A 16,992-nucleotide genomic window follows, 5' to 3' on the forward strand; every position below is an offset into this window, starting at 1 on the left:
GTTATTCTGATTAATCCTTTCCTTACATATCTGAAGTAAAAAATAAGCATTTTAAAATGGATTTCCTGTGAAATTATACCTTTAAAATGATTTAAAATTCATGTTTTAGATTGATTCCAATTCATTTGGACAAACAAACTTACTCATTGTTAAGGCATGAAGAATGTTTCTCTCCCAGTTGCATTGAGACACAGATTTGTGTAGGTTGGGAGATGCTCCACATTGCACATGCTGAGACTGTGGCAGCCTGGGAACTGTTGGCACAGATATAGTTGGTAACTCCCTTCAGCTGGCAGAGTGAAACCTCTGGAAAAAAATATGGTCTCCAACCTCAGGCTTTTGAGAAAGGTTGGGCCTCCACGTAAAACCACTAAGTAAAGTGCTCAAAGACACAAATGCAATTTTATAGATATGCTTAATCATGTTATCGAAGTATGTAATTTTTGTTTTTATTATGTTAGAAATCTTATTCTGAGCCCTGCACATTTGAGTTTGTGAGAAAGTAAAATGTCAAAGGTTTATTAAAAACTGTTTTGATTGGTTTAGTTTCTGTTCTTAATTTGTTATTATTAGTAAATTTTTGTAATAGCTGAGTTCTGACTTGTTGCAGCCTAAAGGATTTTGAAAAAAATTCATTCAGTTTCTGCTTTTTTACAGGTAGATTTTCCTCATGTTCATAGTTAGATATTGGATCTGTTGAAATCAGCTGGTAAGCAGTTTCATAAGAGTAGAAAAGAATAGCATGCAATGCATAATGTATTATTCTGATGTGGAGCTGTGTTCCTTTAAGGCACCAAATCCTAATTGTTGTGAAATAAATACCAGCTCAGATCACGTAGAGTTTAATTGTTGTTTGGTTAGGGAACATTGCACATTCTAAAGTGCTTGTCAGTTCAGAAAAACACAGCATTAAGTAGCTTTTTTTAAAGAATTTTTTAAACACTGTTACATCAGTAGCAAAGTATAATGTCTGGAGTGTGTTATGTTGCTCTCAACTTACTAATTTTAATATAAGATGGATAAATGGAGAGCTAGGTAAAGGCTGCTCCGTTATACTTGAAAAATCATCAAATAAAGTATTAAAAATTACTATTTTCTTTGGGGGGGGGCACATCACTAGACTCCACAGAAAATATATCTAATACATTATATAAGAGTACACTCACTTCTAAATTTGCCACTATTCCACTGATAATAGTGTAAAAAAATATACAATTCCATTCAAACGGATACCATGGAGTTGATTATAAGAAACATAACCACTTTAGTTTCATATTTTTATTGCCAAGAGTAGCACTCATTGCTGCAAGTTTTTTGTATTGTCGCAGTACACAAAGTAAAATGGTAGCATGCATGACAACTCAACTAACAATGTAAGTTCTAAAAACTGCGCACTTTGTTAAATCAAATAGAACTGTGATAGAATAACTGAAATGGGGCAGTCAGATAATTGTGGAACTAAAACTCACTGGGGTACATTTTCAATTTGCTGCCCAGGCATAAGATTGGAGTTGTGGATCGGTTGGCTGCCTGTTATAGAAACTACCCGACTTTTATTTCCATTGAAATTAATGGAAATGAAAATCAGGTGGTTTCTATAATGAGCAACTGATCCACAATGCCAGTTTTACACCTGGGTTGCAAGTTGAAAATCTACCCCATAGTGAAGTCAAACTGTGTAAGTCATGACTACAAAGGATGAGATGGTTTGTGCAGTATTTTCATGTACATCAGTACTAATGGGTCAGTTACCTGCTTATGCCACCTAGTTGATAGCATTAGCTCAGCCAAGTCCTTTGTAATTTGGAAAAAACATGCCAGTGCATGTGTATTGTGGCTCAACAACTTCTAATGATGGATTGATCAGGGTTTCAAAATCACCACAAGTGTTTTCGCTACTCACTTTAATTTTAATGGGGGCAAATGTTGACAACTGACCATGCTTTGGAGGCATTTGTTACTTTTAGTAAAAGTAAACTGCACTCAGTTCACAGCTCAACAAAAAAACAACACATATGATGTAAGCCCAGTTATACTAACTCAGTTATAAAGTGCAATCATAAAAACTAAAGATCAATTGATTTTGATACAGATTGAAGTGTTGATTTTGTATGGATTCTGATCACCTCTTTATGTGTATGCAGGGCAACCTTCTTGATCAGATATAACCATATCTTTAATGTTGACATCATTTGAAATCAGGATATCACGCAGGTAGTTAGTGGTATTTTCTTGTAGGTGGCGTTGTCTTGACAAAATCCAGGCATATTCCTTGTGTCTCAAATTAAAACTAAAGGAGGACCAGCAGGAGTATACCAAGGAGTAACTTGTATAGTCGGTGGATAATACCCAGTATGGCATAAAGGATAATTCTGTGAAAACACAGGACACAGAATATTAATCTGGGATAAAGCAAGTAATTTCCATCGGCTACCTAGATCATAGAAATGTTAATTGTATCATGTGATTTATATCAATTATTGCTAATTGTATTCAGGTGATGTGTGTGTGTGTGTCAATTGGAGACTCTCTTGTATCCTTTTTATATGAAAGCTTATCTAGGGTGTGGTGTGTGTGTAAGAGAGATCCCTGTGAACAAAGGCTTGGAAGCAACTGAAGACCAGGCTCTACTATTCTATCCTTCACCACTTGGCTAACCAATTTATAACAGAATTAACCTCAATAACTGGATAAACCTTTTTTTAAAAACTACAACACATCATGGCAAACAATGAGATGTGAAAAATATCTCCATCAGCTGGTTACAGACAGTCTCACTTGTCATAGAATCATAGAATAATACAGCACAGAAGGAGGACCATTGCGCCCGTGCTGGCTCTTGGAAACAGCTATCCAATTAATCCCAATCCCCTGCAAATTTTTCCAGTTAATATATATCAAAAAGAGCAGTGGTCCCAACACCTACCCCTGGGGGACACCACTGCACACTTCCCACCAGTCTGAAAAACAACCGTTCAGCACTATTCTCTGCTTTCTGTCACTTAGCCAATTTCGTATCCACGTAGCCACTGCCCCTTTTATCCCATGGGCTTCAATTTGGCTAACAAGTCTATTATGTGACACTTTATCAAGCGCCTTTTGAAAGTCCATATACACAACATCAACTACACTACCCTCATCAATCCTCTCCATTACTTCATTAAAGAACTCAATCAAGTTAGTCAAACATGATTTGCCTTTAACAAATGTGTGTTGGCTTTCATTTATTAGCTCATATTTTTCCAAGAGCCAATTAATTTTGTCCCGGATTAATATCTCTAAATGTTTTCCCACCACCAACGTTAGGCTGTCTGGCCTGTAGTTGCTGGGTTTATCCCTCGCCTCATTTTTGAACAGGGGTGTAACGTTTGCAATCCTCCAGTCCTCTGGCACCATCCCCATATCTAAGGAGAATTGGAAGATTGTGGCCAAAGCTTCCTCAATTTCCACCCTTACTTCCCTCCGCAACCTAGGATGCATCCCATCCGGTCCGGGTGACTTTTCTACTTTGAGCACTGCCAACCTTTTAAATACCTCCTCCTTTATCTATTTTTATCCTATTCAATTTCTCTATTACCTCCTCCTTTACTGTTGACATTGGCAGCATCCTATTCTTCAGTGAAGACAGATGCAAAGTACTCATTTAGTACCTCAGCGATGCCCTCTGCTTTCACAAGAAGATCTCCTTTTTGCTCCCTAATCGGCCCCACCCTTCCTTTGACCATCTTTTACTACTTATATGTTTATAAAAGACTTTTAGGTTCCCTTTTATGTTATAGCTTATCTATTCTCATACACTCTCTATGCCACTCTTATTTCCTTTTTCAGTTCTCCCCTGTACTCTTTGTATTCAGCTTGGTTTTCTACTGAATTATGAAGCTGATATTTATCAAAAGCCTCCTTTTTCTGTTTTATTTTAATCCCGATATCTTTAGTCATCCAGGGAGCCCTAGCTTTGTGACTTTGATGTCCACAGGTTGTCCAATTGGCTTTATATGTATAGATATTTACTTCACTCAACAGCCCTGTTGCCAAATCACCAGCAGAACCACTGAAGAAGTATGAAACAGCATAAAGGAATGATTCAACATCATCATTTAAGAAGTAAGGCTAGTAACAAAACAAGAGAATAAAAATATGTGGTCATGAGGACTGGGTCTTTGGACTGTCCAGGTCAGATTGTCTCACTGTATTGCTACAAAATGGGGTGATAGAGCTGCTCCAATATTTAAGATGGACCTTGATTCAAAGATGTCATAGAATCAAAGAATTATAACCAAAGGAAAAAGTAACACACCATGTCACATTAACACTGATCAGTAGAAGAGAACTTTCTACCCAGGAGGACCCTGCATTCTTCTGATATAATGTGGGATAAAGAGGAATGAACAATTGACATAACACTACCTGCATCTATCTATATCTATATCTGTCTGCCTCTCTTGCATTGCATCCAGCAAAGGTTCGTCATATTCCAGACGTTGACGTTTGCTACAGGTGTAAAACAATCTTTAAAAATAAAGAGAAAGAAAGTGAAGCATTTCTAATCTACAAAGGAAGCCCATCAGCAACAGAAAATAACTCCTAATTAATGTCGAGTCATACTGAAAGAAAGTTTACAGGTATACAAAAAGAAAGCTCGAAGGAAACTTTAGTCTGACCTCTAGTTGAGGGTTTGCTAAGAGAAAACAGCCTCTATGTGAAAAATATCTAGAGTAAAAACCCAAAAACATAACAACTGACTTCAATACAATCTTTCAATAACATTCTGAAGCCTCATAAGTGACCTTAAGAAAGTGACCTTCTGCGAGATATTCACTTCCCTATTTGGCCTGGTCTTTCCACACTGTCCCTTCTAAGTTGTGTGCCTGAGAACATGAATTCTGCATTGTATCAATCCTTAATAGCTGTCGATACACCATAGTACTCCATCAGTGGGCTGGATGCAGCAAATGTTGTGTGCCAGTTATCTCCCAGAAGAGCTTTATACATTAAGCCTATGTCTATCTATTTGCATCATGAGAAATTTTGGTGGAAACAAATCATTACCAAATATTAACTGATCTTGATTTACCCTCAATGAATGATATTGCCCATACCGAAGGACTAACAAATGTTACATAATCATTGCAAATGTAATGAGAAACAATCAGTGAATTACCAGAAATAACATGACCATTACTTGATACAGTGAAATGGATTATTAACATTCCAAGACAGGATCTGATTTCATTTGTTCAACGATGTTACACTTATTATTCAGAGAGTTGTATATTTTAGTACATACCTGGAAAGTCTTTAAAGTGTCTTAACCGATTAGCTCCCGCTGAATTAACAAAATGAAACAAAAATTAATGTACGAACACTAACCACATATGCCAAACAGGATCAAAACTAAAAGAAAAAACATCAATATTACTTTAAAAGTAAAACAACCTAAATTCAGGGTAAGTGAACGCCAGTCTCTCATCCTATCTGAAGAAGGTGAAGAGTGTCACATATTCGCCCAAATAATCAAGGGATAGATTTTTTCCCAACAATCCAGCAAACCTTTGCATAAGAAAATGTCAAAACTTAAAGATCTACATTAGGTAAGATTTACTAAATTTATTGTAAGAATGGATTTCATAAAGATTAACTTTCTTCCAAGAATAAAATTATTTAACAGTGTTATGAATTAGAAATGATTTAGAAACCAATAATAATGGAACAATGAAGCTGAAATTTTCAGCCCCCACCATAAACTCCAATCTCTTGTCATAGAACTATCTACCAGTCATTTGCTAAGGTTTAATTGAGCTGTTCAAAAACTCACCATCCTGTTTGGCCCAGAGCTGAGCTTCAAACCTGGGTGTAGATTTTTAACTTGCCACCTGTATTATCAGCATGAGCTATTGTTATTGTGGGGTGAATCGTTTCTAATCACAATTCATTCCAAAATGCATCAAACAGGTGTCAAAAAATAAATACTGGGCTGGATTTTGCTGTAAATATAACGGTGGGGCTAACAGTGCTCACCGTTATTTATGTGGAAATCAAACAGTATCTTCTGGCGACCACGTATGCGCAGTTAAACGCAGAAATCAGAAAGTTGCTGTTCGAGATGCGCTGCTCCTCCAAAACCTACATGAAAATGGCATCTCGCCGGCTGACTTACCATTCAAATGTATTGAACGGCATGAAGTTCCTGTACTGACATCGTAGATATGGACTAAACTCGCCAGGAAATGTTACGTCAAGTCATTTCAAGTCTAAGTAACCTTTTAACTGCGTGATAAGTCTTAATTCCGCCAAACAACCTCTCTGGCTCTGAAAATTAACTTTTACAAGTGTGGTGTCTCATTCCTTCAGATTTTAATTATTGTTGGACATTTAAAAAAGAAATGTAAATACATTTTTTGTTAACTTTTTCTTTCTGTCTCTTTTATCTCTGTCTCTTAATTCAATCTTTCTTTATTTCACTTTCTGTGCCTCATTTGACATCGAATTCACTAATCTAACTTATGCTTCCTGGTTCTGATTCTGCGCTGTTATTAATGATTCTTCAATCTGATTGGTTAAGGAGATACACAGTTGCATGCCCTGTTCACACAGGTCCCAGATGCCCTGTAGAGGGTGCTGCGTCGTTTGGCTGTCCCTTTGACAGTAGCTTCCTGTGCAAAAGCTCATAGAAAGTCTATGGACAAGTGCAAGACTAACGAATGGCGCTGTTCACAACAAAATCCAGCCCATTACTTGTTCTTCCACAGTTGAGGGAGAGGAAGGAAATAAAAATTGCTTTTTTCGTGGAGGACAAAAAGGGAGTAAGCGTTCAATATGATTGGGAGAGTGGGATACACGACACTGTGGGGCAAGACCAAGGAAGATGTAGTCTCTCCAATTAGGGAGGTGAGGAAGGACCCTCTTCCGATGGAGAATCCATGTTTTCTGTGATGAAAAGAGAGGGAAGTGCATGCTCACTGTGAGGGAGTTTTGAAGAATGTGTGCTTTCTGTGTCAGCATGAAAGAGGATGTGCTGACACTGTAGGAAAGGTGGAAAGAGAGGACACACCATCAGTGTGAGGGAAGGATAGGGATGAACATGTTCTCTCTATGGGGAGGTGAGAGGAGGACACATGCTCCCTCTGCGAGGGAATGAGGAAACAGACCACCGGTTGGACAAGTTCCCATGGAGGGGTGAGAGGGGAGGACATGTGCTCTCTGTGGAGAAGGGAGAAGGGAAGACATGCTGTCTCTGCACGGAAGGGAGGGAAAAGAGGGAAGAATGACATGCTCCCTTAGTGGGGGGGGGGGGGGGGGGGGAGGGGTGGGAGAAGCAAACACATTCTCACCAGGCAGGGAGTAGAATGAGTTCTTCATAGGCAGAGGGAAAGGCACGCCCACCATGTGTAGGGAAAGAGATGAGGCCATGCACATTTTACTTGAATCCAATGAAACCCTCGGAGCATGAAAGAATAATTGCCTAGAGCGTTCAGCTAACTTTACGGGGGAGAAATTCGTGGTGGGTGATAGTGCAAAGCGAGTGGTATCACATTGGCCGCCTGTTATATGGCCTACCCGATATTCACTTTCATTGAAGTCAATTCCATTTCTACCCCATCATCTTTTATTTGGAGGTGGCAGCGGGGTAGCAAAAGATGATTCACATGTAAAGGAAAAACCTGTCAAGAATTTTAGACAATAGAGGTGGATTCCACTTATCTTTGTGTACTTACATTTGAAGGCTTTAAATTGAAGCTTAGCTGTTTCATTCACACTAGCTGAAACGATATCTCCTTCAAAAGTTGCCACAGAACCATTACTCCTGCACAAAACACAGAATTTTTTTTTAAAAAAGAATAATCCTTACAGCTTTACTTCAGCATTTTGTGGCCTCAAACAAATAATACAATTTGAGATCTCAGGTGGAGTGCATGAACAGGTCTGGCTCAGTGAGCAGAGGTAGGCAAATGTAGAATTCACTCACCAATCTATCATCCTCTGTAGAAATGCAGGAGTCAATTCACTTACTGCCACTGGAGGAAAATGTTTTCTCCACCTTTCACAACACACAAATGTAGGGAGCTGACTGATTATGAAACAAAATTTCCTCCAATACTACCTTTTACAAAAAGATGGATGGAGGAGATGAAGGAATAGTGTTCACCGTGTGTAGCAATGTTCATCAAAATTTCTTCTGGTCAGTATTTCTAGGGAAATCATAAATGCTTTCAAAATTATTGATCAAAGGATGTCTTCGTGGACTTATTTAAGATGTTTCTCAATAAGCAGAAAAGTTTTGAAAACAACAACCAGTTATTTTCAGAACCTTTAGTCCAGTTGTTTCCTGTAGAAGACATTCACAGCCTCATAGGGTCTTTCTCACTGAGCTTGGAAAAGCAAAGAACTTTGTTACTGAGAATTACCCTGAGAAATCTAGTTCTATTTTCTATATTTAAGATACTCTGACTCCACTTTCTTTACTTAAAAAAGTTATTGATTGTGCACTACACTTCTTCCACTCATACAAGTGAAAAATGTGTTGAACTCAATTGTTCTGATCAGAGATGTTGGCCCTGAAATTCCATAGGGATTTCTACCAATCTCCCACTGTAACTCCATCAGGAGACCGGTGGAAACCTCAAGGAAATGGTGTAAATGGCAGAAAAAGGCCATCTATGCCAGTTGCTTGGGGGTTCTGCTGGACCATTATTCATGGAGCCCACTAGTCATATGAAGTGAGTGCATCTGCTTTTATGGATTGCCAGTTGATGTGGAGCACCCATTTAGTTCAAGATTATTGTTTACAACCAAAAAGGTCTATTTCAATCCTACCCACCCAGCGGAAACCGGGCAGGCAAAATCGGGGGTGAGACTTACCCAACGACGTCCCGCTCCCTTCCCTGACTCTTCAATTTTAACCTGCTCTTCTGAGTAGATGGCAGGGACAACCGCCTGAAACCACGGGGTCCTTCTTTAAAAATGAAAGTTACTACTGAATCTGCTTCTACCACCCTTTCAGGCAGTGCATTCCAGATCATAACAACTCATTGCATAAGCAAATTTCTCCTCATCTCCCCTCTGGTTCCGTTGCCAATTATCATAAATCTGTGTCCTCTGGTTCCCGACCCTCCTGCGAGTGGAAACAGTTTCTCCTTATTTACTCTATCAAAGACCCTCATAATTTTGAGCACCTCTATTAAAGCTCCCCTTAATTTTCTATGCTGTAAGGAGAACAAATCCAGCTTCTCTTGTCTGTCCACATAACTGAAGTCCCTCATCCCTGGTACCATTCCAGTAAATCTCTGTATCCTCTCCAAGGCCTTAACATCCTTCCTAAAGTGTGGCACCCAGAATTGGACACAATGCTCCAGCTGAGGCCTAACCGGTGATTTATAAAGGTTTAGCATAACTTCTTTGCTTCTGTAATCCATGCCCTTATCTGTAAAGACCAGCATCCCATATGCTTTTTTTAACAGCCTTATCAACTTGTCCTGCCACCTTCAAAGATTTGTGTATGTGAACCCCCAGGTCTCTCTGCTCCTGCACCTCCTTTAAAGACATTTTCTTTAGTAATTTCTGCTTAATATCATTACACTTCTTTCTAATGTTGCGTCAACTCCTTTTGCTCCTGGAGATTGCATTCAACTACTCAGCAATCACTTGCCAAGCCTCCTTCCTCATTAAACTATTTGGTTGATTAATTTCACTTCCAAAAATCGGTATCCTCCAGCCTATTGCCTATTTTATCTTCCTCCGGTCACCATTTTCTGACCGGCCCTACCTTCAGTATTTCACATGGTAATTCAGTGAAGGTTACGAGCTTATTTCTGCCCTGATCAAGTGCTTAACTGTGTCATTTTGTTACCTCCCGACTCGACTTTTCCAATGCTCTCCTGGCCGGCCTCCCATCTTCCACCCTCCATAAACTTGAGCTTATCCAAAACTCTGCTGCCAGTATTCTAACCCACACCAAGTCCAGCAACACCTCAATTTTAAAATTCTCATTCTCATGTTCAAATACCTCCATGGCCTCACACTTCCCTATTTCTGTAACCTCCTCCAGCCCTTCAACCCACCAAAAACTCTGCATCCTTCCAACTCTGGATTTTTGTCCAACCCCCACTTCCTTCGCCCCACCATTGGAGGCCGTGCCTTCAGCTGTCTAAGCCCCAAGCTATGGTATTCCTTCCCAGACCTCTCCACCTCTCTCTCTCCTCCTATAAGACTTTCTTTAAAACTTACTTCTTTGACCAAGTTTTTAGTCACCTGAGCTAATATCTCCTTCTTTGGCTCGATTTCAATTTTTGTCTTATTGCGCTCCTGTGAAGATGCTTGGGACATTTTACTATGTTAAAGGCACTATATAAATGCAAGTTGTTGTTGTTATTGCTGACAAATGATAACTGCATCGCGTAACTTACTGCTAGCATTAAATTAAGAAGTATTAGACGTGAATATTGGGCATTGACAGATCTACAGTAACTGAACAGCATTAATACCTGAACACTGCAAAAAGTGCCTTTACACTTGGATAAATAGGATCCAAATTAACTTTAAGGGCTTCTTTAGAGCTTCTGATTTTAAAATAAATTTGTTTACAGGCTATTAAAGCAATTGATTGTGTGTTTGCAATATTAGTTAGCATATTTATGCTCTTGACTTTTATCTATTGCTCTGCCCTCCATCTATTTCTGGAATACTTACATCACCTCCTGAGTGAGAAGCTTTATCCAACCATCTGGTAACAGGGTGTATTTTTCTGCGGTGCATTTGCCTTGCACAAAAGCTGTAGGAAGTCGTTGAATTTCAAACCATGTTCCCATATACTGTGAAATAAGAACATAAACTATTAGATTAATGAGCCTGAGTGCACAGATCACTCAGGATCCAACAGTAACTTAGAAAGAACTCACATTCATTTAGAACCCTTCACATCCTCAGATTATCCCAAAGTGCTTCACAACCAATTCATTAATTTTTGAAATATGATCACTGTTGTTTTTGTAGACATGCACAGCAGTTAACTTGCACAGTAAGGTCCCACAAACAGCAATGAGATGAAAGACCATTTGATGGTATTGGTTGAGGGATGAATGTTGGTTAGGACACAGAAAGAAATCTCTGCTCGTCTTCAAAAAAGTATAATGGAATCTTTTATGTCTACCTGAGCAGGCAGATGGGTTTTGGTTTAATGTCTCATCCAAAGGCAGCACCTCCAACAATGCAATGCTCTCTCAGTACTACACTGAAATGTCAGCCTAGATTATGTGCTTAAGTGGAATTGAACCCAGAACCTTATGGCCCTGAGGGGAGACTGCTACCAGGGAGTCAAGCTGACACTTATAAGAAGACATGTCAACATTGAAAAGGCAATATGCAAAAATATCTTTGCAAGATCAATATAAGGTGCAACAGTCCACTGGTGGCATGAAATGGGTTTGTATCTATGATTCCTCACACACTAAATTACCAAATTCAGCTACACCAGGAGGAGTTCCTCTCCATAGGGTAGGGAGGTACACGTGCATGAGATTGTTGAAGTGCTCCCTGCAAATCCTCTTAATAGATGGTTACAAAGCACCATAGGCAGAAAGATCGGAGCAAATCACCTGCCTTTCCTCCACTATGCTGGGGAATCATGTGGACTTTGGGTCTGAAAAGGAAAATTTATTTAATAGAGTACAAAAGAAAGAATCGCTTTTCATCTCTATGGAATCCAACTTACTGTTGAGAGTGAAGTAAGCAAAAAAGGGTGGACAGTAGGTCTGTCAGTATTTGAAAGTGAAAAGATGGGTCAACATTTTGGATGGAAATCCTTTATAAGAACTAGTGGAGAAAGGCAGGAGGACACCTTTATATGACTGACCAAAACAAGGAAGAGAGGGCAGAATAAAAGGTAAAGCTCTATGGTAACTATTTCTACAAACAGGCAGCCAATGGGTTTAAAAGCCTATTAACAGATTTTGAAAAGCTGTAAAAAAGCAAAACGTACTGGATAAGTCAACTAAACCAGGCTATGAAAAGGCAATAGATGAACAAGAGCTGAATGAAATAGTTCCAAAAAATAACAGAATGAAATAAAATGGAATATGAATGGGACAATCCAGCAAAACAAAGCAGGGAGATAGCTACATCATTAAATAAATTTAAAACAGAAATAGACAGTTTCCTAGAAGTAAAGGGAATTAGGGGTTACGGGGAGCGGGCAGGAAATTGGACATGAATTTAGATTTGAGTTTAGGATCAGATCAGCCATGATCTTATTGAATGGCGGAGCAGGCTCGAGGGGCCGATTGGCCTACTCCTGCTCCTATTTCTTATGTTCTTATGTTCTTATGTCTGAAGTTGCTAAAGTCGATGTTCATTCCAGAGCAGTGAACAGTACCCAAGAGGAAATTGAGATCGTTTTCTTGAAGTATGCATTCAGCTTGATTGTGGTAATATCAGAAGCCAAAGGTAGAAAGACCTGAGCAAGCATGGAAGAGAAGCCAAGGTGGGCCATAGGGAACTCAGGATCACGCTCGTGGGTGGAGGAGAGCTGTTCAGTAGTTGGTCACCTAATCTGTGTTTGACTTCCCCAATAAAGAGGACACCAAATTCTGAGCAATTAATACAGTACACTGTAGGATAGATTTTATAAAATTGTGCACCGGTAACACACATTGAGAATTTGGCTGCAGAGGTCAGAAGGTAAAAGAATCTGCCATGTGCTTAAGTCACTCTCTTCCCACCTCACACACGAGCATGTGCGTGCCCCATACACAATCCTCAGTCAAAAGGATTGACTCCTTATATTTGAACAGTACATAATTCAAGATTAATGTTTATAAAGGCCCTGAAATTTCTCTAGACATAATCTCAGTGGTGTCCTCCAGCGCTGAATCCACCAGAGTTTGCAGGGTCACTGGAAGGGAACCTGCTTTGCATGAGTCAGGCTGACACAAGCACCACTTCAGGAACTTTTCTGCACCCACTTGCCTATGCCTGCCAGAAACACCAGCGCCCACCTGCCAATGTGGGGAGGGGTTGCCCAGGCCTCCTCCGACCTTGCCAATACTCTCATGAGCCTCCTGAAAAAGGGTGCCAAATTGCCGATATTTTGTTCAATTAAAAATTCTTCAAGGGTTCAGGCCTCTTGCCTTGCCTGGATCCCACTGGTGGTCCACATATGCCGTTATGGAGGTTGGTTCGCAGCCACATAGTTGGCATACCAGCTTCCACTACTACACCAGGTCTCCTTCCATCCTGAGGAGCAGGAACTCCTGGCTTAGGGAATCCCCACCCCTTGTCGCCACTTGCTTTGTAAGGGGTGGATGGAAGTTCTGCCCCTTACAAGGCAGAGGAAACTCCTAGAAACAGTGGAATTATGGTGGGAGACCAGAAGAACCCCACCCCCAAAGTGCTCATGCACCTGATTGAGATATGTGAAAAAAGTAAGGAACTAAGACAATCCAGCCCTAAACTTCTAACTCTGAAATGTGCTTTATTTATTCTTCACATTTCTTAATCAGCTGAGTACAAAACTCCAAGCTCGCAACTCATACGCAGTGCATGGTACATTAATAGATAATCTTGCGCTCCTTTCCCCTTCCAAAAAGATTTCTTTCTGTACTGAATAATGTGTGCCAACCAGCACTTAAAGGAAATCTGCTACTGCTGCGTTTTTCCAACCACAAATCATCAGAAAGATTCTTAATTTAAGCCATGCAAGTTATGGAGTTGATTTGTTCAAATTGTTTTCAGTGAGAAACAACATAGAGTATGTACTATCAAGAGGAGACAACTGAACTGAAACAAAAGAGGATTTTTCTCCCCTTGGTCTTATAGCTGATTGCATTGTGTATTAAAACCATTGAGATGAAAAGGATCGTCAAAGGCAGGGTGGGGCCGATTAGGGAGCAAAAAGGAGATCTTCTTGTGGAGGCTGAGGGCATGGCTGAGGTACTAAATGAGTACTTTGGACCTATCTTCATTAAAGAAGAGGATGCTGCCAATGTCAAAATAAAGGAGGAAGTAGTAGAGAAATTGGATGGGATAAAAATAGATAAAGTGGAGGTACTTAAAAGATGGCAGAGCTCAAAGTAGAAAAGTCACCCAGTCTGGATGGGATGCATCCTAGGTTGCTGAAGGAAGTAAGGATGGACATTGTGGAGGCTCTGGCCACAATCTTCCAATCCTCCTTAGATATGGGAGTGGTGCCAGAGGACTGGAGGATTGCAAATGTTACACCCCTGTTCAAAAAAGAGGCAAGTGGTAAACCCAGCAACTACAGGCCAGTCAGCCTAACATTGGTGGTGGGAAAACTTTTACAGACAATAATCTGGGACAAAATTAATTGTCACTTGGAAAAATATGGGTTGATAAATGAAAGCCAGCACAGATTTGTTAAAAGAAAATTGTATTTTATTAACTTGATTGAGTTCTTTGATGAAGTAATGGAGACGGTTGATGTGGGTAGTGCAGATGATGTCATGTATATGGACTTTCAAAAGGCGTTTGATAAAGTACCACATCATAGACTTGTTAGCCAAATTGAAGCCCATGCCCATTAGGGACTGTGGCTGCATGGATACAAAAATGGCTAAGGGACAGAAAGCAAAGAGTAGTGGTGAGCGGTTGTTTTTCAGACCAGAGGGATGTGTGCAGGAGTTGGTGTTGTGACCACTGCTCTTTTTGATATATATTAATAACCTGGACTTGGGTACACAGGGCATAATTTCAACGTTTGCAGATGACGTGAAACTCAGAAATGTAGCAAACAATGAGGAAGATTTTAAGAGACTCCAGGAGGACATAGACAGACTGGTAAAATGGGCAGACACAAGGCAGATGAAATTTAACACTGAGAAGTGTGAAGTGATTCATTTTAGTAGGAAGCATAGGAGAGGCAATATAAACGAAATGGTACAATTTTAAAGTGGGTGCAGGAACAGAGAGACTTGGGGGTGTACGCACACAAGTCTTTGAAGGTGACAGGACAAGTTGAGAAGGCTGTTAAAAATGCATACGACTCCTTGGCTTCATAAATCGAGGCAAAGAGTACAAAAGCAAGGAAGTTAATCTAAACCATTATTAAACACTGGTTCGGCCCTAGCTGTTTTGTGGCCAATTCTGGGCACCACGCTTTAGGAAGGATGTCAACACCTTAGAGAGGATGAAGAGGAGATTTACTAGAATGGTACCAGAGATGAAAGACTTCAGTTAAGTGGAGAGACTAAAGAAACTGGGGTTGTTTTCAATAGAGCAGAGAAGGTTAAGGGGAGATTTCATAGAAGTGTTCAAAATCATGAAGGGTTTTGATAGAGTAAATAAGGAGAAACAGTTTCCAGTGGCAGAAGGGTCAGTAACCAGAGGACACAGATTTAAGGCAATTGGCAAAAGAACCAGTGGAGACATGGGAAAATAATTTTTACACAGTGAGTTGTTATGATCTGGAATACAGTGCCTGAAAGGGTGGTGGAAGCAGATTCAATAATAACTTTCAAAAGGGAATTGGATAAATACTTGAAGTGGGAAAATTTGCAGGGCTATGGGGAAAGAGTAGAGGAGTTGTTCTAATTGGATAGCTCTTTCAAAGAGCCGGCACAGGTACGATGGGTTGAATGGCCTCCTTCTGTGCTGTATCAGTCTATGATTCTATAATTCTATGAAATTATCATTAATAATATACTCCCTCTGAAAATCCATAAGCAAACAGTTTTACATAGGAAAGGTTAGCTTTGTTAGTTAAATTTCTGAGAAGTTTATATAGCTGAATTGTACTGAGACATCAGTGAGCTATTTAACATGCTCTTAACAGAAATCAGTTAAAGAAAAACATCCAGGACATTATGCGATGAATAATGATTACCACTAAAGCAGAGGATTTGGCTGAAATAAGCTTAGTGGTATTACTTGCTGTGGATACAACCAGATGACAACACAGTGTAATTTTTAGCAATGACTCAGAACTAATCATATGGTGTGCTTGGTAGCTTCTTCTACATTGTTTGTTTCTTTGTGTAAATTTTGCAGTCATCAAGGGGGTAGATGTCAATGCTTGAGAATGGAACCATATTTGTCAACCATTGTGAGCATCAAGGACTCCAGTTCGGGCATAGCACACCCAGATCCAGAATAAAGCTCTCTCAATTATCTCAAACATTTGTCTTAAACCCAATCTCAAAAGAAGACTTCTTATTGCAATTATTTAAATTTGGTAGGTACAACAACCATACTTTAGGCCTCTTTAAGTGAATCTGCTAATTTAGTACTGATCTGTGCTGAATAATGCACCCACCAGATGAACCAGATTGTAAGAACCAAAACTCATTTCACATAGGACTTCTATTACCAACAGGAGAGAAGAACCGATTTCATCAGGCTGGGCTGAATTGAAATGCAGGTCCCAGAGGTGAAAGAGCCATTTGCTAAAGCACTGTACGATTCAGTCCCATTGATTAGTGTTGTTTATTAACATTTCTAGAGGCTGCCAGGAATATCTCTTGATGTAAAGGAATTGGTGATGTCATATAATTGTTATTAACTACTAACCTTTCTTAGAGTGAAATTTTGTTGCAAAGATAGTTGGGGACATTGGCCCTTGTTGGACGTGCTAGCTCTGGTGAAACAAATGGAAAAAGCTAACAGCAGCAATAGTAACCCCTTCATGTTACCGTCTTGGTAGGATCTGAAAGACAAAGAGGTTATATTAGGTTTCTCAACCTCATCACTCTGATCTTGGCATTCAGAAACAGGAGAGTGGCGTTTGAGAATAATAGATAATGAGAAACTGTGGCGTCTGTTTAAAGTGTAGCATAGAGGGCAGTCACTTTTTAAGCAGCCTGGGTTGCATGTTGTGTATTGCGTTAACCTGCATCAAAATGTCAAAAAAAGAACATAAACTTTAAAAAGGAATGTTTTTAAACACTGATTTTCATTTTGCCATATCTATTTCCAGGCATCGACAATCCTCAGGTGAATGGGACAGACTCGAGTACACAGGTTCCTTCTTTACCCAGGCTTCGTTTT

At 39.7% G+C, this 16,992-nt stretch overlaps 1 protein-coding gene across 1 annotated transcript; it reads right to left on the reverse strand.

Annotated features, from left to right (window-relative positions):
• Positions 1-1,663: 1,663 nt before the first annotated feature.
• On the reverse strand, positions 1,664-16,632 carry LOC137331758 (apolipoprotein D-like). Its single transcript, XM_067995740.1, has 8 exons — positions 16,516-16,632; positions 10,687-10,808; positions 7,716-7,804; positions 5,288-5,326; positions 4,481-4,509; positions 4,012-4,110; positions 2,560-2,579; positions 1,664-2,362 (listed from the first exon to the last, which is right to left on the reverse strand). Exons 1-8 carry the CDS (start codon positions 16,630-16,632, stop codon positions 2,131-2,133), a joined length of 747 nt encoding a protein of 248 aa, XP_067851841.1. The 3' UTR covers positions 1,664-2,130.
• Between the last annotated feature and the right edge of the window lie 360 nt (positions 16,633-16,992).

The sequence above is a fragment of the Heptranchias perlo genome, chromosome 13, assembly GCF_035084215.1.
Source record: "Heptranchias perlo isolate sHepPer1 chromosome 13, sHepPer1.hap1, whole genome shotgun sequence".
NCBI lineage: Eukaryota > Metazoa > Chordata > Chondrichthyes > Hexanchiformes > Hexanchidae > Heptranchias > Heptranchias perlo.

Coding starts and splice junctions, on each gene's coding strand:
- LOC137331758 (XM_067995740.1), bottom strand. CDS start 16,632: ATGAAGGGGTTACTATTGCTGCTGTTAGCTTTTTCCATTTGTTTCACC. Junction 7,805..10,686: donor CTTCTCACTCAGGAGGTGAT/GTAAGTATTCCA, acceptor TGTTTTGTGCAG/GAGTAATGGTTCTGTGGCAA. Junction 2,363..2,559: donor TACACACACACCACACCCTA/GATAAGCTTTCA, acceptor AGAATTATCCTT/TATGCCATACTGGGTATTAT.